General features: G+C 30.5%; 2 protein-coding genes across 2 annotated transcripts; one reads left to right on the forward strand and one right to left on the reverse strand.

Moving 5' to 3' along the window:
• Positions 1 to 51: 51 nt before the first annotated feature.
• On the reverse strand, positions 52 to 24,352 carry LOC112684526 (maltase 2-like). Its single transcript, XM_025556087.1, has 12 exons — positions 24,231 to 24,352; positions 24,041 to 24,139; positions 12,217 to 12,396; positions 11,557 to 11,714; positions 9,529 to 9,654; positions 9,216 to 9,457; positions 7,060 to 7,255; positions 4,540 to 4,795; positions 3,390 to 3,585; positions 1,755 to 1,898; positions 711 to 790; positions 52 to 187 (listed from the first exon to the last, which is right to left on the reverse strand). The coding sequence occupies exons 1-11, from the start codon at positions 24,307 to 24,309 to the stop codon at positions 724 to 726; spliced, it is 1,743 nt and encodes a 580-aa protein (XP_025411872.1). The 5' UTR covers positions 24,310 to 24,352; the 3' UTR covers positions 52 to 187; positions 711 to 723.
• LOC112684527 lies at positions 10,864 to 11,201 on the forward strand. The gene is made up of 2 exons (XM_025556088.1): positions 10,864 to 11,081; positions 11,147 to 11,201. Exons 1-2 carry the CDS (start codon positions 10,864 to 10,866, stop codon positions 11,199 to 11,201), a joined length of 273 nt encoding a protein of 90 aa, XP_025411873.1.
• Positions 24,353 to 26,164: the final 1,812 nt, after the last annotated feature.

The following is a 26,164-nucleotide window of genomic DNA, read 5'->3' on the forward strand; positions in this document are numbered from 1 at the left end:
TTCCTATATAGTTATGATGAAAAAAACCTGTTTTTAACTGTTTAATTGATAATTAATGGAAAAACTTTAAAATAAACAGTGCGTTATTTATAAATACTTTATATTTGTTTAGCCCTTTGCGTCCTGTGCATGATTCCCAAGTAAAATTATTGACTTATCCTTTCAGACAACGGTGGTTTGTTACAGGCTACAACATAAAAGTACAATAATATATGGTAAGATGCAAATTACTGCGTATAGAAGTGAAAGTATACTCTGTTGGCAAAGAAAGAATATCTTTTTGTCAAGACTAAAAGATAACTGTATACACACACAACATGTTACGTAAAAATAAACAAAATGTACAAACTTTGTTGATAGTAAATATTTTGATCACGTGTATTGCCTGATATATTTGAGAGTCTATAAGAAAATGAATATCTTCTAATTATTAAGCAATAATTATTATGTATTACATACCATTGAATCAAATGGTTCAGTGTTTTTAATGCACGAATTTGATAATTAAATTAGTGAAATAATATAATATTTTATACTTAAATTTTATACATAAAGAATTATATAATCAAAACAAATTATGTACAGTAGGTAATTATTATTTTTTATTTAAATTGTTAAGAATAAGTAGAATAAGTAAATAATTGTGTTTATAATATGTAAAAGTACACAAGCCTTCTTTACTATATGATATTATGTAAATATAGGTATACCTTGGAAAGTTTATTAGTATGATAACACGATTGATGATTTTGGTCTCATATATAGTGATTTTTTCGTGTCTACATAATCGCTAAAACAAAAATACACATCGTTTAATAGACATAAAAAGATCATTAAAACCGATTTACTTAAAGATTCTTAATTTAATGTACGATTGTTATTCGTGCCTGGATCACAGAAATTTGAGAGAGTGTCTTAAATAAGCCTAAATCTAGAGTATTGTAATATAATAATTATAATTATTATTGCAGTTTATTTTAAAATGTGAATAAAAATTTACAAACAAAGCCAATAATAAGCATTACGAATGCTCAGGTAAGAAGCATTATCGTAATGGATGGAAAAAATACGACAGTCTTGGTGAAGAAACCATGGTGTACAATAATAGACCGTTGCGAGTCTGGTCGTGTAAGATATTTTATAATAAAATCAAATGAAACATACTAAAAACACAGGAGCATAATATTTGAAAGTAGTGAACATGTAAGATTTAGCCGGTACAGATAAAATATTGAGTAGTACGGACGGGTTGCATTACGGTAAGACATGCAAAGAACAGTGATAGTTACAAAGGGTAACTCGAAGGTTGTAGAGGGTTTGAATAAGCTGTAAATTGTTAATGAAAAATTTTTTTAATGTACTATTGTCGGATATACAAACGTAAAAAAAATCAATGTATTAAAATTATCTAATAAGATTTTAGATGACTCTGTACCTGGGGGATTCCACTACAAAATAATCATGCATCATATCTCCAAAGGTCATTAATGAACAAGGAAGATATTATTGTGATAGCGGTAAAGTATCAAATATTGCAATAATATTTATTAGACTCCTTAATCCGTAATCGGGTTTCATCAACATTTCAATAGTATATATATACGAACATTCTAACCATTATAGGGATTTGACTGAAACTTTTTTTGTTGTGAAAAAAAATCGCGTTGAGTGGTGATTTAAACGCATTTTTATGGCCATTCAAAATATGATAATTTGTTTTCACTTATGTTTTCAAGTCGTGTGAATAAACTTACTTTTCGGCGTACCAAGCGTTTATGCTTGAAGTTCGGACAACCATGTAATGTGGAACATCATTAAAGTGTTCATTCATCGTAATTGTTTCTTGTTCCGTTCCGACGTTTATCATAATATAAAAGGTGTCCTGACCTTCAAGTTTTCTGACGGTAAAAAGGAAAGAAAAATAATTGTACAATAAGTATTAACGGCTGATACATTATTATAATAATTAGTGTTAAAGTGTTAATTATGTCATGCCAATAAAATAATATTGTGATGTACCATGATTATTATTCGCTATGAAAAGTGAATTTTTGGATCGAAGGAGCGTGACCGACTTGGTCAGTCAGCAATACGTCATATTATTATTAATATTATTATTATCATTATTCTACGATGAAAGGAATCCGTCCAGGTTAATCGCTGTGCCCACGAAGATCAAAAGACTTAACCTTCACATAGTCGCGTCACATCTCTATATTTTATCTACTTCTTGACCGGCAGTGACGGCTATTATCAGGTTTACTACGCGTCTCTTGAACTAATAGTAAAATAATTTTTCAAATTTCCACCCGAAACTCCAAGCACTTTTTTAGTGGACCAAAAAGGCAGGGTGGCCATCTTCCTGCAGGTTCTGAAGTTGTGAAAAAATATATTCATCTCTAGCGAAATATATAAAGTTCATACTTTATATTATTGGATCAATGGTGTAAAGTATACGGTCTAAATAGGTCGATACGCTTCAGATACATGTAGGATAGTCGCCTCTGTTTATGACACGCGTGGACCATAGTGATACCATACTTATAAGCGATATCTGCATTGCTGACTCGATAACCAAAGACGGCAAGCCTGTTCAAATTAGAACAATGGCGAAAGAATTTTATTTTAGGGGAGGTGTCTAAAAAAAATTTAATTTGGTCCACCAAAAATTAAATCTTACGAATATTTTAATAACATTTTTATAAAATTTAAGATAAATAAAACAATTTTATTTTTCAAGAGTTTTATTAAGAACATGTTATTTACGCATTAATTATGAATAAGATGATGATTCATAAGCAGGCAATGGTATCCTTAGACTCATTTAATGGGAGGGGGGACAAATTTTATGGAAAGTTGTGACTGTATACGCACCGACTCCAACCATCCTTTTTTATATTATTTAAAATAAAAACATTTGTCGGCAGTGTGTACGCACAAAATAATCCAATTTCATAACTCAAGTGCAAAGAAACTACATTATCTAATACAATGTTTGTGTGAGTACGGAAGAGTGTCCACTAGTACGTCAACTCCTATATCTTTTTCATTTAATTTCAAATTCATGTTATTTTTATATGAAATCATTAATGTCAAGTTTTTGACGATCGACGACTAACCAAGTAAAATTTATTTTATTTATCTTCCGAAATTACTACGTTGCCTTGATATACTGTCGTACTTTTTTAATCTTAAAATTTCTACCCTTTTGAGCAAGGAGGAAGGTAAATAAACCTACATTTACCATCCCCTCATACCTTAATTTTTCCTTTTATTTTACTTTTGAGCAAACGACAACAACAATAAAAACAACAACTAGTAATGCACCGTGTTTAAAAACGTTTATGTGATAGCAATAATTTTTTATCTGAATTTTTTCCGATTTTTACCTGGTGAAAATCAATAGCCATTTTGAAATCGTATGCGCGGAAAAATCGCCACGGGCTATGGTGAGTAATGACCGGAGTTGCACCAGTCTTTTGTATGTTTGGTAATGACTTCTGGCGCACGTTTTCTGAAAAGCCAAATTCAAATACCAATAGTTGCTGTTGACCGGAAGCCACGTATACTGGGCCGTTGAAAATCCTAAAAACAAACGTATACGTAACGGTTTCGATGTTAGCACGAGCATGTATCGAGTTTTACGGCAAAATTATAAAACAATATATCATTATTATATTCATGGTGTGATTTACAATTATTATAATACAGTCGACATTTTATTAGACGAGAGTTGGATTTCTTCTATAAATAATTACAAAATAATTACAACTATTCGTAAATGTCAATAAATCGACGAAGCCTGCATTTTCGGGGAATAATTTAAAATCATGCAAACACATGCAACAATGCAATTTTCTTCATTTTTGAGCTCTACTAACAATCGATAACATATTACATTATACTATTTAAGTATGGTTGAGTGCATACGATCATTTCATCTGTGTAGACCAGTGGTTTCCAACCGGTGTGCTGCGATTAATCTATAAATTGTTTTATGAATATTTATTTACCAGTTTATTATCGATATTCGATGAAAACTTATCAAACTAATCGTGGATACATATAATATTATTTATTGTAAATATGCCCGTCGCAGCCATCTCGATCGATCGACTGTGTTAATATATTTCACAATAAATAACTCTCAGAGTAGACTGTAAACAGTGTACATATGTATAAAATATAGTTCACATAATATATGGAATGGTGTGCCGCGAACATCTGGTTGGATATGAAGTGTGCCGCGTTGTTAAAAAGGTCGAAAACCACTGGTGTAGACGAATGAATATATGTAATACACGAACAAGTCACGAGAAATACATGTGACCACCGGCGCCGAAGATTATCAACGTGATATTAATATTTTGATTTTGTTTCGTCTCTAAATGTAATTGCATTAAATGTACCCATATTAAATATTAAATTTTAAACTACCTACTGATCGCATTATCATCTTGTCTATATACGTATATGTTTTGCATGGGAAACGTGCGGACGCGTATAACGTATGTAGAAAAACATTACCTATCGACTTACCGGCGTTATGTAAATCGTTCCATTGAAAAGGTGTCCTGAACGGGTCCCTGGAAGTCATCTCGTATTTGGCCATACCTCCAGACTTGCCCCAAGGATCCACCGTCTGATCCCATCGGACCGTGCCGTCGGCCATGCCAATCTCCTCACCATTGTACGTAATCGCTGTGCCCGGCAACAGCATTACCAGTGTGTTTATCGGGTCCACCATATCCTGACCGAACCGCGAAGCTACTCTTTTGTTATCGTGATTTCCCATCTGCAATGGGACGCGCGAGTGGTTAACTCGATGCTGTTGCAGTACATCGATACGTACAGTCGTTATAACATTCGGGTGACATTCTTTGCATTAAAATACATAAACGGGGCGTCGCCTATTACCGCTAAATTGCACAAAAAACGCATGGGACCTAACCGCTAACAGAATTTCAAATATTTGATAGCCCAAATCACTCATGATTATTATCGTGATTTATCGATAAATCGTAGTTATATAATATTATCCTAATTAAAATTGTACGACATATATAACAATCTGTTGAGGCTCCTTTATTAAGCATTATCGGTTAATACAATAAAGATATTGCATCTACTACGTACACATTTATTGTTAGGTACATTGGTAGTATTGTACTCGTAGTATGTTAGTAACGTTTTGACATCGATCATCGAACCACGTGACATAGTAAAATTAAACAGGTTTAAAGTTTTTATCTACAATTATGGGAATAGTTCAATAAATTATGAAAATTATAACTATCGTTATTTTGAACTAACCACAGTTCTGGAGATATTGTTTGGCGCTGTATACAAAAAAAAATGTTCAAGTTGTACGTATTATTTATATTTATTAAAATATGGGTATAAAACTAAATATATATATATATGTATTTTTTTTTAGATTGATGTTCTGTTAGATCAAAAAGTGGTTAATGAAACAAAAATGCATAAAATCATGTAAGTCGATAAAGCAGTTCAGTGAGAAAGTGATCGGGAATGAGTAGGAAATTTGGTAGATCAATATCTCGGTATTATTGACAGGCGTACTGACAGTAATGAAGTATATAGGAAAACAAGTGTAAATTTCAAACCAATATAATCTATATGTATATATATATATATATAAATGAAGCCAAAAATGTATAACATTTTATCAATTGAGAACGGCCCAGCCGATTTGGTTCAAATTTTTTTCAATTATTCGTAATTGTCAAGAGAAGGTTTTACGAAAAAAAAATGTTGGAAAACTGCTATTGTTTAATAAATCTTAGTTAAATTTAATGATTTTTGTTAATTTAATAATTTAAATTTATCGAACCGCGCAATTTAAAATGAATTATTAAATGAAACTATTAAAAAACTATTAGTTTTATTTTTAGTATTAAATGACGGGTATTGCATAAACATCAAACAACAAAATCCCGCAACAGGTGTTAAAACAAACAAGAATGTTAGTTCGAAGGATTATTATGCATATCGGTTGATGATATTAGACGCGATCAGGACTACGTTATTCTACGATGTCGTGAGCTTTGTCAACAATTCATGGTTGACATGTATGTAAAAATAGAGAGCGAACGATTTCGATACTTGTGATTCAATCAAAAAAAATCTGCGTGCGTAAGATTCTCAAAACAATTGTTAGATATCGGTGATGGGAAAGTTACTACAGATAAAATTACAGATGAAACGGGATGGATAAAATTACCGATCGATTTCTGCACAATCATTGATTCGCAAGATGCTCTCATTGACTAGATATTTCCCAATGTACATAAACAATACACAAATCATGAGTGGCTGGCAGAAAGAGCAATTTTAGCAACTGAAAGTTGGATCTCCGGTTATTTTACTTTGTAATTTGAACCCACCACGATTGTGCAACGGCACGCGATTAGTCATTAAAATATTAATGAAAAATGTTATCGAAGCCATCATTTTAAATGGCAAATTCCGAGGTGAAAATATATTATTACCGCGAATCCCTATTATACCCACAGATGTGCCAATACAATTTAAGCGCCTTCAATTTCCAATTAGATTAGTATTTGCAATGAATATCAATAAGTTTCCAAGCCAAACGATGACTATATGTGGCTTAGATTTGAGCACATAATGTTTTTCACATGGACAATTATACGTGGCGTGCTCTCAAACTATTTAGTATTATTTGATTAAATACTTTAATACTATTTTTGTGTGCGGAATTAGGCTATATGTTTTTATAAATCTGTGCGGTTATTCTTTTTATGTGTGGTATTGAATCGTGTTTGTGCAGTAATGGAAAGCGCACACAAACTTCACGGTCCAGCGCAACAACTATAATCAATAACTGCTTAATATTTACCCGAAAATGCGTTACATATTTGATTTTTGTCGAAACACATTGATACCGTTTCCTTTTTGCCGAGAAAATGCTCATTTAGTCGATTACACATGTCATCGAACACAGTACACCCGAATAACATATGATAACTCGTACGCGCCCAATCGAGCTTGTAATTGTAATTCAGACGTGCTCACCACCCAGTTGGCCCATTGACCACGAGGCATGTTGTCCAACCACAGGTGGATCACGTTTTTAATGTCTACCGCCGACGAAGTTTTGTTTAAGTATGTGATGAAGTTGAAATTGAACGGCATGTGAGCTCGGGGCGTCTCTTGGCTGTAATACATCATCGTATAGTTCACGTCCGCGTACGCTTCCACTAGCATTAGTCTGCAACCAACGCAATGCATATCGGATCAAACCTCGATAATCTCCCTCCGACCGTATATTGACGAAGTGTAAATGGTCTTGGAACTACACATATAATGACGTTATGTCATTGGCTTATTCAACATTAAAACAGTACATTATACCGCGGTTTACTGCCGCAGATATTTTGATAACAAAATAATTATTATTGAATTATACATTATACATAATTTAAAATTATTTCAAGTAAATTATCTAGTTAAATTGATTAAAATACGATGGAAAAGCGATTAAAATAAAATAATACAACCATTATCGTCCATCATATCAAATCATCCATGATAATATCACACTCCTTCACAAGCTCCTGCTGGAAACCTGTATATTCACAGCCGAAACCCAAGCCACTTATGAAGCATCCATATTAGCCAAGACGATCACCTCAAACCACATCCTAATTTTAAGCGACTCACTTAGTGTTTTACTTGCTCTTCAAAACCCACTACTTTAAAAGAAATTACCCAAAATATCCAAAAAAACATTAAAATCGTCCTCAAAAAATGTCGAACTTATGTGAGTTCCAACCAGCAACGAAATAGCTGACAAGTCGACTGACCTTGCAACAAGAATCATCCCCCAATCAATAATCTCTGACTTACCGACAAATGACATTAAATCGTTCATCAAAATATACGCTATATGGCAAAATTATTGGGATGCCATTCCTCGCACCAATAAACTTAGAACATTAAAGAAAAATACAAAAAAAAATAGATCCCACATTACAACCTCAATATACGACAGGAAGTTGCCATCAAAAGATGCAGAATCGGCCACTCATTTGCAACCCACTCGTTTCTCATCAGTAAAAACCCTCCACCCACTTGTAACGAATGCCACGCAGCATTTCAGTTCAACACATCATCCTCGATTGCACGAAGTACCGGAACATAGGGAACAACCTAGCAATACTACAGAATATGGAATACGTACTCAACGAAAAAAAATATCACTAAAATTATTAAAGTTTTAATTAAAATTCATCTCATAAACAAATTTTAACAATGTTAAATATTGTCCCATAGCCTTCAAGTCACAATATAATCATGTATTTTTTTTTCTTTACTTTTAATTTACGTTAGGCTAATAACTTGTATTGTTGAAGCCTCATTTCTAATAATAAAAAAAAAAAATAATAATAATACATTTTAGCTGAACTAATGACTTAAATATTTTATTAATTAAAATTCAACCGAACATATTGAGTTTAACAATAAAAACAATGATAAATCATTTATAGCAAGAATACAATTTGTGCAAAGTAAAAAATATATATAAATGTATTTATTAACATCAATTTGGTTAGATGTAGTAGTTGATAGAAATTATTTACTATATATTTGTTGTTAAGCTCAAGATTGATAGTTAAATGTCAATTATTAAAATATTTAAGTTAGTTATATTCGTTCAGCTGAAGTGTATTATTAATTAATACACTAGTCAATTTAGTGTTAAATTTATTTTAAATTTGAATTTGAATTGCTTTCACATCAAATTATAATCAGTTTAATGAAATAGTTTGTTTTAAATAATTTTAAATTTTATACGAAGTATAATTTGATTATTTTGCCATCGAAATGTCGGTGGCAGTAAAGCACTGTTACAAGCCATTTTGAATGGGCCAATGTGTTATTTCATGTGTAGTGCCGAGACCATCTATATTTTGTTAATAAGCTTTTCGGCCTAACAAGTAGTATTTTAATTGTTTTCAAATGCACATAACCGTTATTGACGACCATGTATTTATACTCTGTTAGGTTTTATACGCTATGGTTACGGTTACATTGAAACCGATTCTGATCCAATTGACCGACCAACCCGACCAACGATCGATTTGTACGTAACGGATCGAAACGAAATAAGAATACAGCTAATTAAAAAACTAATCGGTTAATTGTTTTCATCATGTAGTATCATCTACCTGGTGTTTCCGTCTCGGTCGGTGTACTCGTCTAATACCGCTCTGAATTCTTCGACGACTTTATACGTTGCCGGTTGGTCCCTAGAATAAATGTGATTGAGGTTGAAATACGTGTGATTGTCGTCAACGGTGACGCTGTCTAGTAACGGTTCGTCCCTGAATAAATTATCTTCGACTAAGTATGGCATCGCGTCAATGCGGAATCCATCGACACCCATGTCCAGCCAAAATCTCAGCACGTTCTACACCGGGACGTTAATATTATAGTGCGGACGGGCGATATTTTTTCAATAAGTTATCAATATAATATCACCTTCATTTCTTCCAGAAGAGCCGACGATTCGTAATTCAATTCCGGTTGCTTAGCCGTGAACTGATGCAAGTAGTACTGTCCTCTAACCGGAGACCACTCCCAAGCACTGCCGTCGAAAAAATTTCGCTTAAAAATATGACACACATATTTTAGTATGCTTAAAGTAGTTTGGACGGAAACTATAATCTAAATTATATTCTGGTGTCACGTTCGAAACACATGAGAAATTAATTTTAAGGAATAGATTACTGGATAAACGACATCAATGTTTAAGAGCATTTTACCGGGCGTCGTTCATAACCGCACACTTTCAAAAAAAGCTCGTCGTTTAAAACCGCTCACTTTTATATTTTAATCCCGCATATTTTCGCCCAAATTAAACCATTCAATACCACACATAAATGTATGTATATAACAATAATGAATACATTTATCAAAAATAACATTATTGTTCAATACCGAACACCGGTTAATAAAATTTAATCAAGATCACAAAATCATAAAAACAAAACTTCCGCGTGCTATACTTACACGTTTCTTATTTCATCAAATGAGATACGATTATGATTTTTATTTTCCAAATATTAGTACCTAATTAATCAACAATATTTAGTGTGATCGTTACTTTCGACTGCACGTACATTTATAGTAGGTAATTTAATATTCAGTTATTTAACATTAAAATTGCATAACAGATAACAAGATACAAGTATACACAAATAAAGGTACGCAATCAATACCAAAATTATTCATATCGACTTTTTCGTACAAATAAAAATTCCGGGGACTTAGTTTAGCGTTGCAATAATAACTTATATAGTGTTATGGCGACAAAAAATTAAAATATAAATGTATCCATCAGACAGAATAAAAGTAAACGTCATCATGGAACAAATGAAATTAACTCAGAGTTAAAAGAAATTTGATGTGCCGTTAAAAATAAATTGCAATTACATTTAAATGAAATAACTTAAATAATTTTAAGGCAAGAATTATGTATGTCTTCAGTGAGTACAGAATCTGCAGATAGTATTGATGCTATGAGACAGTCTATGTATCGTGTTAGACGAAAACATCTACCTCCTTTGTCTGTGACACTCTTAAATACTCTTAATAAGGTAAAGGAATCAAATATCACACTAAATAATGGTGAACAGTTTGTTTTTGTGAATGAGACCGCTCAAATAATTATAGTGACATGTAAAATAAATGTTCAAGTTTGAAAACATGTAATGAAATTTAATTTATATTAATGGAGTTAATACACAGTTTGGAAACCACTGATTTAGACTATGGTTAAAACTTTTTTTTTGGTATCCTTATTTACCATCACATATGATTTCTGAGGCGTTTATTGAGATAATGGGTCCAGAAGAAAAACAATATTATGATTTTGCTGATTACGTATTAGATAATTATATTGAAACCAATCATTTTTCACCAATATTGTGGGCAAAAGAGCCCAATAAAAATACAAGAACAAAAAATGGCACAGAAAGTTACCTTAGACATGAATTTTATGTTCCACATCCTAATATATTTCATTCGATAAGAATATGAATTTAAAATAATAAATATATTTTGAGTTATTATTAATTTATTTTCGTTTTTTCTTCTTCGTGTTAAAACAACAACAGACAGTTACTGAAACCAAATTTCGAAAAACAACGTGAATCGTACACGCAAAGTATGCAGGAACAAAGAAAAATCTATTTTAAAAGTATTAGATAATTTTTTTTACAACGAATTTGGCGTGATTTATTATTTAAAAATATTTATTACATTTACATTTATTATTTTTAAACTATTTTTTAATAACAACGAGATTATTATTAAATTATTTTTTTTAATAACAATAAAATATGTTTAATTTTTAACTGTCAATTAAATGTGTACGGTTTTGAATTATCGACCTTTTAATAATAGAATACATAATATGTATACATATTATGTGCGGTATTGAACGATGTAAAATGTGCGGTTATGAACGGTTAGTGTGTGGTTTTGGCGATCGCCGATTTTACTTACCCAATTGTTCGGAGGCATTCTATTGCCATTGCTGTCAAATTTTCCGTCCCTCCACACGTAATAGTCCGTGTATGGAGTGATCTTTTCTACTGACTTTTTAAACCACTCGTGTTCGTCACTCGAATGGTTGGGCACGAAGTCCAATAAAGTTCGTACACCTGAAACGATAGTATTTTATTACGTTGGTAGAGTAACTACACCAGTGATTCTCAAACTGTGGTACACGTACCACTTGGGGGTACTCACGATTTTTTAAAGGATACGAGTCTGGCCAACAAACCATTAAATTTAAATAATTTATGTGGAAAATGATTATTCAAATTGAATTTATGTTAAAAGTAAATATAGAAACAAACTAAATGTTGAAGATGATTTAAGGTTGTATTTAACTAAATTAGAATCTTATATTGAACAACTGTGCCAACAAAAACAAGCTCACCCTTCTCACTAATTTCATTGAAAATAAGCTCTTTTTGTTTTTAACGTTTTTCGTGTGTTAGTTTTTAATAAAATAAAAATGTATGTAAGTTTTTAATTTTTTTATATTTATTTTAGTTTACTAACTAAGAAGGGGACCCAAACAAGCTTATTGGTAAAAAGGGGTACTAATTATAGAAGTTTGAGAATCCCTGTTCTATACTCCATCATTTCTGTTTATACCTAATGACTTAAGTTTATTTAGAAGCGATACGAAATCGTCCATTGTTCCGTACGTGCTATCGATGTTTATAAAATCGGAAATGTCATATCCGAAATCGGCCATCGGAGATTTGAATATAGGTGATAACCATATGGCTCCAATGCCCGTTTCACTAAAATGTTCGGCCATCTCTTCTATACCTGAAAAATAAACATTCTAAAATTTATCTGTAGACCGAATAGTTGTTCACACGCGATAGTGGTCTTGACACATATTTATTTATTTGTCATTTCTTTTCAGCCGAAAACACATTTTTGTTTCTGTCTGAAAATCTTATTAGACTCTTATTAGAGTAGAAAAATATACATTTCTTCAATGGAATTGTTTTAAAGCATTCAAATGTCATATTTATGGTAATTTATGTATCGTTTGTTTTTATTCATTTTTCATACAAATCACATATGATAAATATAATTTAAAAAAGTATTATTTTTAACGTTCAATAACACTATGAAAACTAAAAATAATTACTGTAGCTGAAAGTGTAACTATAAAATTATACAGTTAATAAATGTATACAGTTGATACAAAACATTAAAATAAATATATAATATTATTTAATTTTATTAAAATCTAAACAAATAAAATAATACAATGGTCTGGTTAATCAAAATATCTATTGAATCTCAGTAAATGAGTCATCTCAAAATGTTGATCAGCTATTAAATTTCTTCTCTTATTCAATAATATTTAATGATATCATAGATTATGGAATGATTCTAATAATAATAGAGTACAATAATTATTAAGAATCATATAATCCAGTGATGGGCAACTCTAGTTACTAGAGGGCCAATTTTTAGAAAATTAAAATTTAGCGGGCCAAAGCATAGGAAAAAAAAAGTCATTCAAAATATAAATTTTAATTAGCATCTATATACACAAAGTTATACGTATATATACATATAACATTTAGACATTTAACAATGTTTAATACCAGATAACAATTATTATATCGATAAGATATCGTAAAAACAATACATTTTAAAATTATGTAATTTGAAAATATAGCATGCTTATACGCTTTATGCTGTTTTTATTTATTTATTTTTTTATCTGGTGCACGGCCAGATAAAAAAGGCTCACGGACTGCCAGTTGCAAACCCCTGATTTAGTCGATGATAATGTGTACCTATTTGTGTAATATAGATTTACAGCCACTTTTCATGATAATGGTAACCATTGTTGCCGCCCCACACTGTGGTAATTTAATCCACTAGTGGTACATGGTGTGGTATAATATAAAATGTATTTTTGTGGTATTTTTGAAAAAAATAAAAAAGTGGCATTAAAGAATTAAATTGCAATATTACACTGAAATCAGCAAATTTTTTTTTTTTTTTTTTGTTTAATTACCAACCCTGGTTATATAAAATATTCACAGACTTCAGCTGTTAACTGTTCTGTGATAATATTATAAATTATAATCATAATCATGATTAACATTACCAGTTATCACGCTCACATCATTCGTGGTGTAATCACAACTAGGTACTATCTATCATAGATATAATGACATAAGTATAATAAAAGCTGTGTCTATATTAAATATTTATATTTTATAATCCAAGTTGTGATAGTTTTCTTTTTATTCAAAATATAGTTTTAGTTTAAATATAACAAATTATTATTTGTTTTACTATATTGTTTGTTTATTCGTCATACAATTTATAATTTAAAATACATATTTTTAAATCAAGTAAACAAAAGTTAAACATGTAAAAACTGTATATACCTACCAGATAATGTAGGTAGTAATCATAAACTTATAAAAGTTCTATAAAAAAAAAATATAAATGTGGTAATAATGTAATATATTTAGTATAGGATATTAATACTCTGAAGCGAAACGAGCGCGTTATATTTCTAAATTCTAATATGGTATTCAGGCTAGTAATATTGATATGGTATATGTTGTTTTTGTGATAATTTTGTTATCATGAAATGGTAATATAACATTTTGAATTCGGCAACACTGACTATAATATTGGAACCCGAACCCAAACCTTTTAATAAAATAATTGGGAACCAGAACCAAAAAAAATTTAAGGTACCAGTTCCTGTCTGGTATAATACTCTTTCTAAAAATTATGACATTTGTCTTGTCATCGTTATATCATACAAGAATTTATCCTACAAAAATAAGCCGAATCTGTTACAATGCAGTTTATTACATAAAAAAAAATCATTTTCGATATTACTATAGGATATTGGCCAAAAAACATTCTAAATAAATACATTACACGTATCTCTTCATGGTATCTTGGATGCACATTAATTTATAATCAAATATATTGAAACATTTTCGAATTTTCGTGTGAACATCTAGCTGGAAAGCGAACATATTCAATCCGAACATTTCCAATCCCCGAAATATTCTCGCGAGGAGTATAGGAGCAGCAGCGACTTTCTATCACGTACGTAATAAATATCCGTAGGGGCACGTGTACAACTGACACATTAGGTCCAGCGTACTCGGCCATGCTTCATAATCACATCTAATCACTTACATTGAATTCCCTGGAATTTCTAAACCTTCAATCGTCTCAATTTTCTAGATCTCCTACGCACACACCAACAGCCTTCATATCAATTTACTACATTATTTTCCTCTCGTTTCATGACATGCCTAAAATATTCAGTCCGTTTTCTCTCTTCTTCTCTACTATAGACACTACACCAATTTTTCCTCTCACGTATTCGGTCCTTATCCCATCTTCTCTTGTCAACTTCACTCATTCAACTAAGCATTCTCATTTCTACAACTCTCATACTCTATTATATTATCCTGTTAACCACCCAACACTCTGGATCATATAGCATAGTTGGTCTCATTACACTCATGTACATTTTACTTTTCAGCCTCATTGGAATTATATTATATTATAAAAAAAACTCTTATTGCATAAAACGCCTGACGTTTCACTCCTTTTTATCCAACCACACGTAATCCTATGTTTTATCTCCATGCCAAAACCCCCTCACTATTGTATAAATGATCAATATATTTAAAGAATTTTTATAAATCTTGACTTCACCTATAACATCACCAATTATTGTTATTGGTCTTCTCATACCCTCATTTTCTTGGTATCTTCCTCCAAAATCATTCTGTATATACTCTGTTTTATTTCTACTAATTTTCAATCTCTTTCTTTTAAGGGCTGACCTCCACTCATCCAACCTATTATTAACTTTTTCCAGATTTCCTCCAATCAAAACCATATCATCAGTAAATATCCGTACACTATGGTACCTCACCCTGTATGTGTCTCGTAATTTTAATCATTACCACAAAGAATAAGTAAGGTCTTAGAGCCGTCCCCTGAAGCATACTCACTCCAACGTTAATATTTTCTGTTGCTCCACACAAACTTTTTACCCTAGTTCTCGAGTTTCCTTACTGATTTTAAAGCAAATCCATATATATTTTTGGGACCCCTTTTCTTATTAATGTAAAAGAATAATAATAGAAATGTATTATATTGAATAAAAAAAAAAAAAAAAGGTTAATGGTCTAATTTTGGTATAATACTTTTTTTTCAGCTTCAGAGTAACCAATATTCAATTCCAAAAGAATGAATACTCACGTGAATAAAATGAACAATATCATACAGACAAAAAAGTAAATCATTGTGTATTTATTGATAACTTAATTATGTTATAACAGTTAATCATTTGTAAACGGTGAACTTAATATCCTATGCCTTTTCACTTATAATTTTTTAATGTATATAAAATTTGATAATAAAAAGTATAAATAAAAATTGACCTTTTAAATCAATATTATATAGTAATTGCATAATTATAACTTTCATTCAATAATTTTTTAAATCTTCGTGTTTGTACTTAAATTTTTTTTTGCTTTTTGGACCATTTTTTTTCGAAAAGAATAACTAAACCCAACAAAAAAGGTTTAAATATTAATTTTCTTTTCTTTATAAAAGAATCTTTTAACTTTTTTCTTTACAATTATAATTTAATAGAATTCTGTTGTAATATTTATACAAGTTGTTAAAGTTAAATTAGCATAAGTATATAACTTAAATTATTAATTAAATATGCAACTAGTCGTGATACATGTTCCAAAAATGATAAGAATCTATCTCTGAATGAAAATACAATCGATATACAGAAAACTGATGAAAGCTATGTAAAACCTATAAGTAATGCAATGGCGTGTAAAGAAACAAAATCTAAAGTACATCAAAATCAAAAAGAACCAACTTTAGAAGATAGAATTTGGTATATATTATTATTAATATAACTCAATTAATTATAGTTTTATTATAAGTTATTTTTTTTGTAAAATAAAAACAAAATAATATATTTAAGAATAATTCATATAATACTAAGGGATATTTTTGATGGTTGTAATAATTTGTGTAGTATTAGAAATATGTTATTTATCTTAACTGTATAAGATTAATTAAATATGTTTTTATTTTTTTTTGGCTTAATCCGGACCTTGTTGGTTCATCGCCGCTTCTATTACACCTCTCCATACTTCACTGTTCTTCGCCAGTTGTTCTTTCTCTCGTATTCCCAGAAGTTTAAGGTCATCCCTGACTCGGTCAGACTATCGTTTTTTTGGTCTCCCTCTCGGTCGTTTCTTGTCTGTTTTCCATAATGTGATGATATGCTCTGTTTTGGCCTCCACTCTCCAAATGTGTCCAGCCCAGCTTATCCGTCTGATTTTAAGAATTCTTACTATGTTTGTTTCATTAAATATTGCCCTCAACTCTACATTAATTCTTCGCTCATACGTGTTTTTCTCGTTTCTTTCGAGCCCATAGATTCTACGTAATATTTTTCTTTCAAATAGTAGCAGTCTTTTTTGTCCGAATTTGTTGATACCCACACTCCAGAGGCATACAGGAGTAATAAGGTCTAATAAGCACTTTATATAATTTTAGTTTTATATTTCTAGATAGTAATCTCAACTTAAATAATAGTTCAAGTGCAATATAGCACTTATTTTCTACCGTAATTCTCTTGTTAATTTCTTCGTAGCATATTTATTAAATATGTATAACTCCAAAATTTACTTGCCTTCACCACCTGGATTCGTGGTTTTCCCGGGGACGGCACAGTAATTTATATACATAAAATTAATAGTAAATATACATAAATAAAAATATTGATGATATGAATTTTTTCAAGCTATTTGAAAGAAATAGACGAAAATCTATTCAACTTATCTGGAGAAGTTTCTCTCGCTCATTGTGTAGCGGAGGATTTACGAATGGGAGATGGAATTGCGATGGAATTCAAGTACAAACGTCTTGCTAATGTTATATTGATCAAACAATAATGATTTCAATTATTTTCTAGACATTATTTTGGTGGTATTGGTCAACTATTTGATCAAAATTTAACTGTAGGCAATGTCGGTGTTGTGGTCAACAATCGTAATGAGACAGCATTTTACTTGGTGACTAAGAAATATAGTTGTGGAAAATCTACAATGCAGTCATTATCAGTAGCCCTAAAATCTCTTCTTCAAAAAATGAAAGAGATGAAATTATCTAAGTTAGGGATCTCGAAAATCGGTTGCGGATGGGACGGTTTGAATTGGGCTGAGGTAAAAGCACTTATTGCAAGTGTTTTTGCTGGATCTCGAATTCGTATAACCGTTTGCGTCCCGTCCAAAGTAAGTGTTAGAATAATCACCAAATATTTTATGGCTATTATTTTATTTAAAACTTTTTTAAGATATACAAACGCATACTACCGCCACAATTAAAAGCGTTTATTACACCAAAAGAATTATTGGACACGAAAGCGATAAGTGATATTTTGCTGTTCATCGACATCGAACAGTTCAAAAAGAATAATTGGACCAATGATTTGGTGGATAAAGTGAATGTTAAATACCCATTGTTCAAGGAGCGGTAATTACATTTTAATTATTATTGTACTGTTGAAAAATCATTAAAACTTATTTTAATAATAGCAATACTAATACCAAAAATATAGATTATATACCTAATTCGTAGTTGAATTATTAGATTATAAATACGTTTATAAATTTTATAATTATCAATTTGATAAATCAATATCGATGATAAGCAATTTAAAATTATAAATACATTTTAATACTCGAAAGTTTAAAATTTAAAAAAATTACCATCTTGATTTTATCTGTCTGTAGATTGTTGAGAGATATCAGAAGCAATCAGTTCAGTCCTGGAGATGTGACATCTTATTTCATGAACAAGGAGAGAATAAATTGCTTGTTTATTAGCCCAACGGCTTATTATAGTTCACTGGAAAAAGGCTTTACAAATATAAAAAAACACATAAGAAGTTATAAACATTTTGTTTTCCAGAGTGGACCAATCAAACCAGCCGACAATTTCAAACACATATCAAGGATGGTTTTGATAATGCGTTCCATCATCTACAGTTCGGAACTGTGGTTGTGTGGGGATAAGGACCTGACTAAAGAAACAGAAGTATTTGATACTTACTACAGAAATATAATTAATGAAATTAAACTTGCATCTCGGCAAGCTACGGTTAGCAACAGACCAAAAGCTGTAGATTTGAAACAAAATAATACTCCATCAAATAATCAAAAACGGAAAAATGCTCCGTCAAGAAAAAATTTTCAAAGAAGATAGGTAATTTTTATAAATAAATGTTACGAAAAATTACAATCACATTACATATAATATTTATAATTTTCTCTACCTAATGGCATATTTTAACTATAAATTATGATAATGTTATTCATTATGAACTGGACAACGGTCTAATTATTGAAAATATAACAAGATTTTTATTAACTCTGTATTATTCCAAAACTCATTATTATAAATATTATATATATTATATAACTCAGTATTATACATAATATAAAATATATTTATTTTCTAGAGTGCAGTTGGATGTCAATGCCAAACGTTTTGTATTGCAAACTGTACATATTTCCCGTTTTATAATTCGTTTACGAATTTCTATATTGTTGAATAATTTTACACTTTTTTTCTTCATTTTCTTCGTTCCGTTACGGTTTTTGTCAATGCGTTAACCTCCCTGCAGCGTTTGATGTTTTTGATCGCGGCCGTTGTAAATTATTTCAGTGAATCATCTATTTTAGTTAATTTCAATAGCAATTTTAAAATATAGATTATTTTCTATTGAAATTCATCAGGTAATTCCAATGACGCTGTTTGTTCCCCTAATTATTTCTTGATTTCCTTTTTCGTACGAGTGCGAAAATATTTCACGAAATGCTCCCATTTTTAACAAACGGTCACTCCGATTCGACATCGTGTATTTTTTCACAATGTAGTCACTCACTTCGTGTACCATACGGGATATTTCTCATTTTTAATAGTCAACTTATGTGTCGAATTTGAACTCAAAAAAACCAATCAATTATGAAATTTCATTCGTCCATAAAATGACCGGGCCATCTGAAACGTGTAGATTTTATTACTTTTGCTATAATATCACATTAGCATTTTTGTATTACAATGATGTTCTGTGTTCAAGTTTATATTTGCTATACGGATCACTTTCTATTTTCATTCACACATTTAATTGAATTCGATTTAAACGTAAATTCATGTATATTTAAAGTGAATTAAAACGTGTGAATATACAACGGGATGTGATCCATACAGCAGCTATGAATATTTGAATATCTAATATCAATGTGTAACCAAAATGCTGATACGACATTGCATCAAAAATAATAAAATTTCCACATTTCATAATTGAGTGGACGTATAATATTTCGTTATCTGATGGCCGTTGATAGAACTCAACGGATGAGTTGACCAAAAAAAGAAATCCGTATAAAATGTGTTGTATATTCGGTACACGAAGTGCGAAAACAACTCGCCATCGAATTTGCAATGACCGTTTCACAAAAAGGTGACCATTTCGTGAACATATTTTGCATTTCACGAAGTGTGAAACACGTTTCTGTTTGTACGTAATTTCCCCCTTAACCGTGATCGATTAGTATCGTCCCTAGCCCATGTATAAAACCGTGTAAACCCACAACATTTAACATTTCGGGTTGGTGTGTTCACTTGTCGGCGACCTGTTGATACGTTATATGGATTTTCCTCGTCCGTCAGTGACAGCCCTCCTACATCGCATACCTGAGACTTCGCCAAAAGTGCGTCCATCATATGTATCATGCCCGATGTATAGATTCTGGAAAGATTTTTCGAAAAAACAACCGTTTGATTCAACCGTGAGTGAGTTACGTTCTTGAAAAATCGTAACACAATGACTTCGATGCTCTTTTTTTTTTTTTTATTCATATGACATATTAATTGGTGAAACTTCGATGCTGACTTGGCACTTGACGGAAATTTCCTTCAACGCGTCACGCGCAAGCTACACTCCACGGCAAGCGAAGTTATCCCGAGTCGGAAGTAATGTTTTCTCAATAACGAGTGACGTTGCTCGGGAAATGTCACCGAACTACGGTTTTGCAAAATGGTTCGTCATCAGTGCCGGGACCGCACGGAAAGGAAATTTTTTACGTGAGCTCAGACAAATCTGGTGATACCGAAATGTCTTGAAAACTTTTTACGAAATTATATTCAACAGTTGAGAACGTGCGAGACACTGGGAGATACGTAACGGCTGCAATCTCGCATCGGGCCGTCGACGACAAGTTGGATGGTGGTGCCGTTTTGCGGGACAATGAGAATACAAAAATTGATATTTAAAAACTACACTCCAACGTTAATGCATCTCTAATAGGCTGCTCTTTTGAATCAAGAAAAATATAATTTGAAGCTGACGAAATAATCATTTTCGTTGTAAGATATTATGTCTATAACACTCGGATAATTGAAATGTTGTCGTTAAATATATTATAAATATTCAAATAATAAATTATTGCTGCTAAGTTTTTTTTTATACATATATGGACTAGCTGCCCCGAAAGACGAAGTCATGTATTAATTATGAATATTGAATTCGAATTGGTATAATTAATAAAATAAATATGTCATACAATTTTCTTGAATAAATTTTTTTAAAACCAAATTACGTCATTTTAAAACAATTATTGTATTGCTGGATATGAATGTAGCTCTGGTGGCGGTACCAATGAAGTCAATTTGACTTGACAACTCGCGCAACACAATCCAGAAGCTTAATGTTTAAACATAAATGCCTTTCAATATTAGCACATAACGTTCGTCGGTCCAATAGCAACGATTAGGGGTCTAACGCAACATTTCTATGTTGTTGATTTCGATTCCATTGATTTCGTTCGACTTCATTCCACACTTCACGTTACTCGTCAATTTGACTCGCTCTTGTATATCTTTGACTAGTAGCATTACGAGTTCTGCGACTTAAGTTTGTACGTCTAACTGCTGGTATTTTTAAAAACGAAAATTCAACTGTATATTAAAGAAAACTATTGTATTCTTCTTTAAAACAAAGTATATCACTTATGTAATGTTAATAAAGTATATGTTAGTCTATCCAAACTTACCAAAATTCCATATTAAATTGAACTTTTATTATTAGGCGTGATGGTACTAAACTAATCGTGTTGTGTACTAATAAATAATTGAATTCTTCAGTTATCTTACATAGATATATTAATAAATATAATAAGTAGATACATGATTTTTTTTTATCAATAAAATAACTCCAAACGGAAAATCTGTTGTAAACGGTATTCAGTTTTTTTTACATCCTCTTTGACAATATTTACAGCACGCATTCTGTCAATTCTATGTCAAACTTCAAAAGGTTACATTTAAAAAGTTGATGTTGTCCAAAGCGCTATGGTTAGATTAGAAATAATTTTATAAATTACTAGTAAAGTATTCTTAAATTTTCTAATTTTCAGCGCAATCTTCTTAATTTTTTCTTTCATAATAACTAAAGACCGGATATAATTGCATTAAAAGTATTTTAAAATTGCACTAAAAAGATGCCAAAATTGCAGTATAAATATGTTAAAATTGCAATGAAATACATTAAAATTACATAGTGAAATCGTATCAAATATATAATCATTAATTACTTACTTAAATAATATTATGGACATTTGTATAATGTTTACAAAATATATAATTTTTCTGAATTAAAATTTATAATTATATACATCTCTAAATTGTGTTCTTAAAAATTGTATCGTCTGTTACTTAAAATATGTTTATATAATGAAAAAATATGTTCAACGTCGATACTTGTTATCGATACATATTTAAAATAGTTTAGAAATTGTGTGTTATATCTAAATAAACATTTTAATTTTCTGTTATAATCTCAGAGTAAGTTTTAATACTTTTATATCCTTAATTTTTTTTTCAAGACATATTTTAATTTATCTTTAACTATTTTTCCATTAGGACCGGGAATATTTAAAATATTTATAGAAATATTTATACTAAATATTTTTATTTAATTGGTATTTGTTTAGTATTTATACTAAATATGTTTAAACTATTAAGTAATTGAATATTTTATTCTTCTAAACTTGTGAGTTTTGTGGATAACCCAGAAAAATATAATTTAAAAGTCCGAAACTACATTTAAGTACACGTTAAAATTTATGTCGTAGTTATATTTTTTTTTGTAAAATCACTTTGGAAATAATAATTTGTATATTTTATCACGTGAAGTATACAAAAATTGCAATAATTTCAAAAAATTGCAAAATCGTTGAAAATTGCAAAAAATTGCATTATTAAATTAAATAGAAAGACTGTAATTAATCTGATTCGTATACATATTTGATAAGATTTAATTTAGTGGGCATCAATAAAAAGTTGCAATATCAACTAAATCCGTTCTTTAATAATAATATTCTCCTGACAATAACAAATACATAACAAAAAAATAATTAGCGAAATCAGTCCAGCCGTTCATACGTGATTGCGTATCCAAGTGAAATAGGGTTTCATTTTGTTATGCATAATATTTTATACTGTTTGTCATTTAGCTGGTGGGCTTGAGGAAACAAAATTAGTGAGGGGTTTCGTCTTCCACCCAATATACATAATTATCTTTAGAAAGATTTAAAATGGTTTGGAGATAGGGCTAATAAGCTATTCCTAACCCTCTCCCTAATTACGTAGGTACTTAAACAGCCATTCTACCCATTCATCAGTCATAAAAGTTATTCCAGTTTCAATTGTTTTCTAAAAAAAATCATACAAATCGTTCTTAGTTCATCGAATACAAATAAAACACTTTATTTAATTGAATTTATAGTACTTATATAAGTACTTTTGAGGTCCTACATTTCCAATTATCCAAATATTGGTCCAATTTAACGCAGAGCCTTGGATAAAAATTCGATGCATGTTCTACTGAATCAAATACTATTATTTTCGTTTTGCATATTTTAGAGTTTTATATTTAAAATCCGGATTTCAGTACATTTTCGAACTTTTTTTAAAAATAATTTAAATTAACAGGTGGAGAAATGATAAATTACCGACCCGTATAATTGTGTTTATCTCAAATATGTTTAGATTCAAGTTTGATCAAATTTAAAATAACCATAATAACACAGTGCAACACTGGCGTTGTAAAGTAGTAAATACATAATACTAAAAAAAATGTAAAATTTACAAAAATAACAACTAATAAAAATCAAATACTTATAAATTTAAAAAATTTTTTAACACTTAAAGTAAAATAAATACTATCGCCTGTATATTTTATCTTTTTATCGTGCGCAGGTGTCTGGTAATTTTTTAGCGCTTAAACACATACATATGACAGTCATATAAGTGCACAAATTTTCGAGTCCTGATTATAGTACAATAATATATACCTAACCTTTTAGATCTCCGACGCCGTCGCCGTTACTGTCCTTGAACGATCTCGGGTATACTTGGTATATAACGGAGGTCTGCCACCAGTCCAGCGCCTGGGGATCTGAAAGCATACGAATGGGCTAAGACGTGTGCTCGGTAAAAGAACCCAGGACCTTTTTGTCATTGCTTTTGCAATACAATGCGGTACTCACCGGCGGCTACGATAGTACGAAACCACGCGAACGCGGTCAGAATGAAAGCAGAAACGATTGCGCGACAAGCGGACGACATTGTTGGACACTTGCAGGCGATCGTCGTACGACTGACGTGCGAATTTTCGGGCCATGCGCGAATAGCGATTGTTCTTCATCCTCGACCCTTGGTAGGTACGGGAAGGAAGAAAAATTAAAAATTATTAGTTCAATATAAAACCATTTACGCTGTACGTTGTTACGCCCCAATTAATTATTTGCACGGTCATCAAGGAGGAGGGGGGGGGGTAAACGCTATGCATGGCTATAAATTGAAACCGGTCGAACGTCAAACGGTCGTGATGGCGTTCAAACGCGCGAAACCGTAGAAATAAAAACAGTAATAATAATAATAATAATAATAATAATAATAATAATAATAATAATTATAATTATAATAATTAAAATTATTATAATAATAACAGTATTGATGATGATTACGGGTTATCGACAGGGGAAATGTGTAAACGCAGCTAGTAAGCAGGCTTTATGCGTCAATAACCTGTATGCGTGCATACGGCATCTGCCGAAGGGGCGACATTTGGGGGGGGGGGAGCAGGGTATACTTTGGCTCCTCTATTTGTTTCTGTGTCTAATTGGCCTGGAATAAAATTTACAATGCACCGACGGCGCACAGGCGATGGTCTATGGCCTTAAGCGTAAACAATAAAATATATTGTAAAAATAAAATATAATATTATTATGTAGGTAAATACATAATATTTTTTATTTTTAGTTTTTTATAAGATTATAGCTTGCACTATGCGTCTATGCATGATTATTGATCAAAGCTATTTCCAACTTTTCAGATTGTGTTTTTATCGTTGCCCGTTAGTATATATAAATGCGGTATAATAAAATATAGTATAAATATAGGTTTATATAAAAATATAATAGATGTTGTTCAGACGGTTATACGTTTTAACAATAATAATATTATCTAACTACGTCTGTCGACTGATTACCAGAAAAAACATTCTTAAAATAGCTCAAAAATGAAATGTAAAGTTATACAATAAATTGAAGTTTTCATATTATGTTAACGTAATTTACGTAAAAACGTTTAGTGTTGACATTAAATTTAGTTATCGAATATTTATTTAATTTTTTTAATTTTGTCATGAATTTCCAAAACAAAAAAAAAGAGAAAAGGTGGAGATTCTCGTTTACGTGACAAAAACAAAAAAAAATGATTGACACATCATCCAAATGTTACAGTATAGAGCAAATTTTTTAAAAAAAAAAAACACAGTCAACAATTACAGTAAGTAAATTTTCAAATTTCAATGTAAAAATATGTTTTTACTAGCTGGTAATTACAAACAAATAACAATTCTATTATAAATTGTAATATATTTATTATGTTATTATTATTATTACTATTATTATTATTATTATTATTATTATTATTATTTTATTAGTATTTATTTTAATTATACTAATTTATAGGTTTTCAATTTTCCTATTATTTTACCGACATCAAATAATACAGTTTTAAAACCAAATAATCAGACTTCTATTAATCCATTTGAAACTAGTGTAAGTAAAAACAATAATTTAGTTGAATTTAGAAATTAATTTAATGTCGAATAAAAAGATATACCGGAAGTAAGTTAAATTTATAATCACACAATATATTTATTATATTAATTAGTATTTATTTTAATTATACTAATTTATAGGTTGCCAACATTCATGTTATTTTACCGACACCAAATAATACAGTTTTAAATAGAGCTCTTAAAACACTTGTCACGGAATTCACGTGTACACGTGAAATACATGTTTATCCAAAATATATATCCATTTTTACAATGGTAAAATTAGTAATTTTATGTTATACACTTGAAGTTTTAATAAAATATTAATAGTACAGTATTAAGTTAAGGATATAC

The sequence above is a fragment of the Sipha flava genome, unplaced genomic scaffold (genome assembly GCF_003268045.1).
Source record: "Sipha flava isolate LNK unplaced genomic scaffold, YSA_version1 251_pilon_pilon, whole genome shotgun sequence".
NCBI classification, from domain to species: Eukaryota; Metazoa; Arthropoda; class Insecta; order Hemiptera; family Aphididae; genus Sipha; species Sipha flava.

What these genes read in the sequence shown, in the direction of transcription:
- LOC112684527 (XM_025556088.1), top strand. Translation starts at nt 10,864, where the DNA reads ATGATTTCTGAGGCGTTTATTGAGATAATGGGTCCAGAAGAAAAACAA. An exon ending in AATATATTTCATTCGATAAG is followed by an intron (nt 11,082 to 11,146) that starts AATATGAATTTA and finishes TTTTTTCTTCTT; the next exon opens with CGTGTTAAAACAACAACAGA.
- LOC112684526 (XM_025556087.1), bottom strand. Translation starts at nt 24,309, where the DNA reads ATGTCGTCCGCTTGTCGCGCAATCGTTTCTGCTTTCATTCTGACCGCG. An exon ending in GTCAATGGGCCAACTGGGTG is followed by an intron (nt 4,796 to 7,059) that starts GTGAGCACGTCT and finishes GTCCCATTGCAG; the next exon opens with ATGGGAAATCACGATAACAA. An exon ending in GAACGATTTACATAACGCCG is followed by an intron (nt 3,586 to 4,539) that starts GTAAGTCGATAG and finishes GTTTGTTTTTAG; the next exon opens with GATTTTCAACGGCCCAGTAT.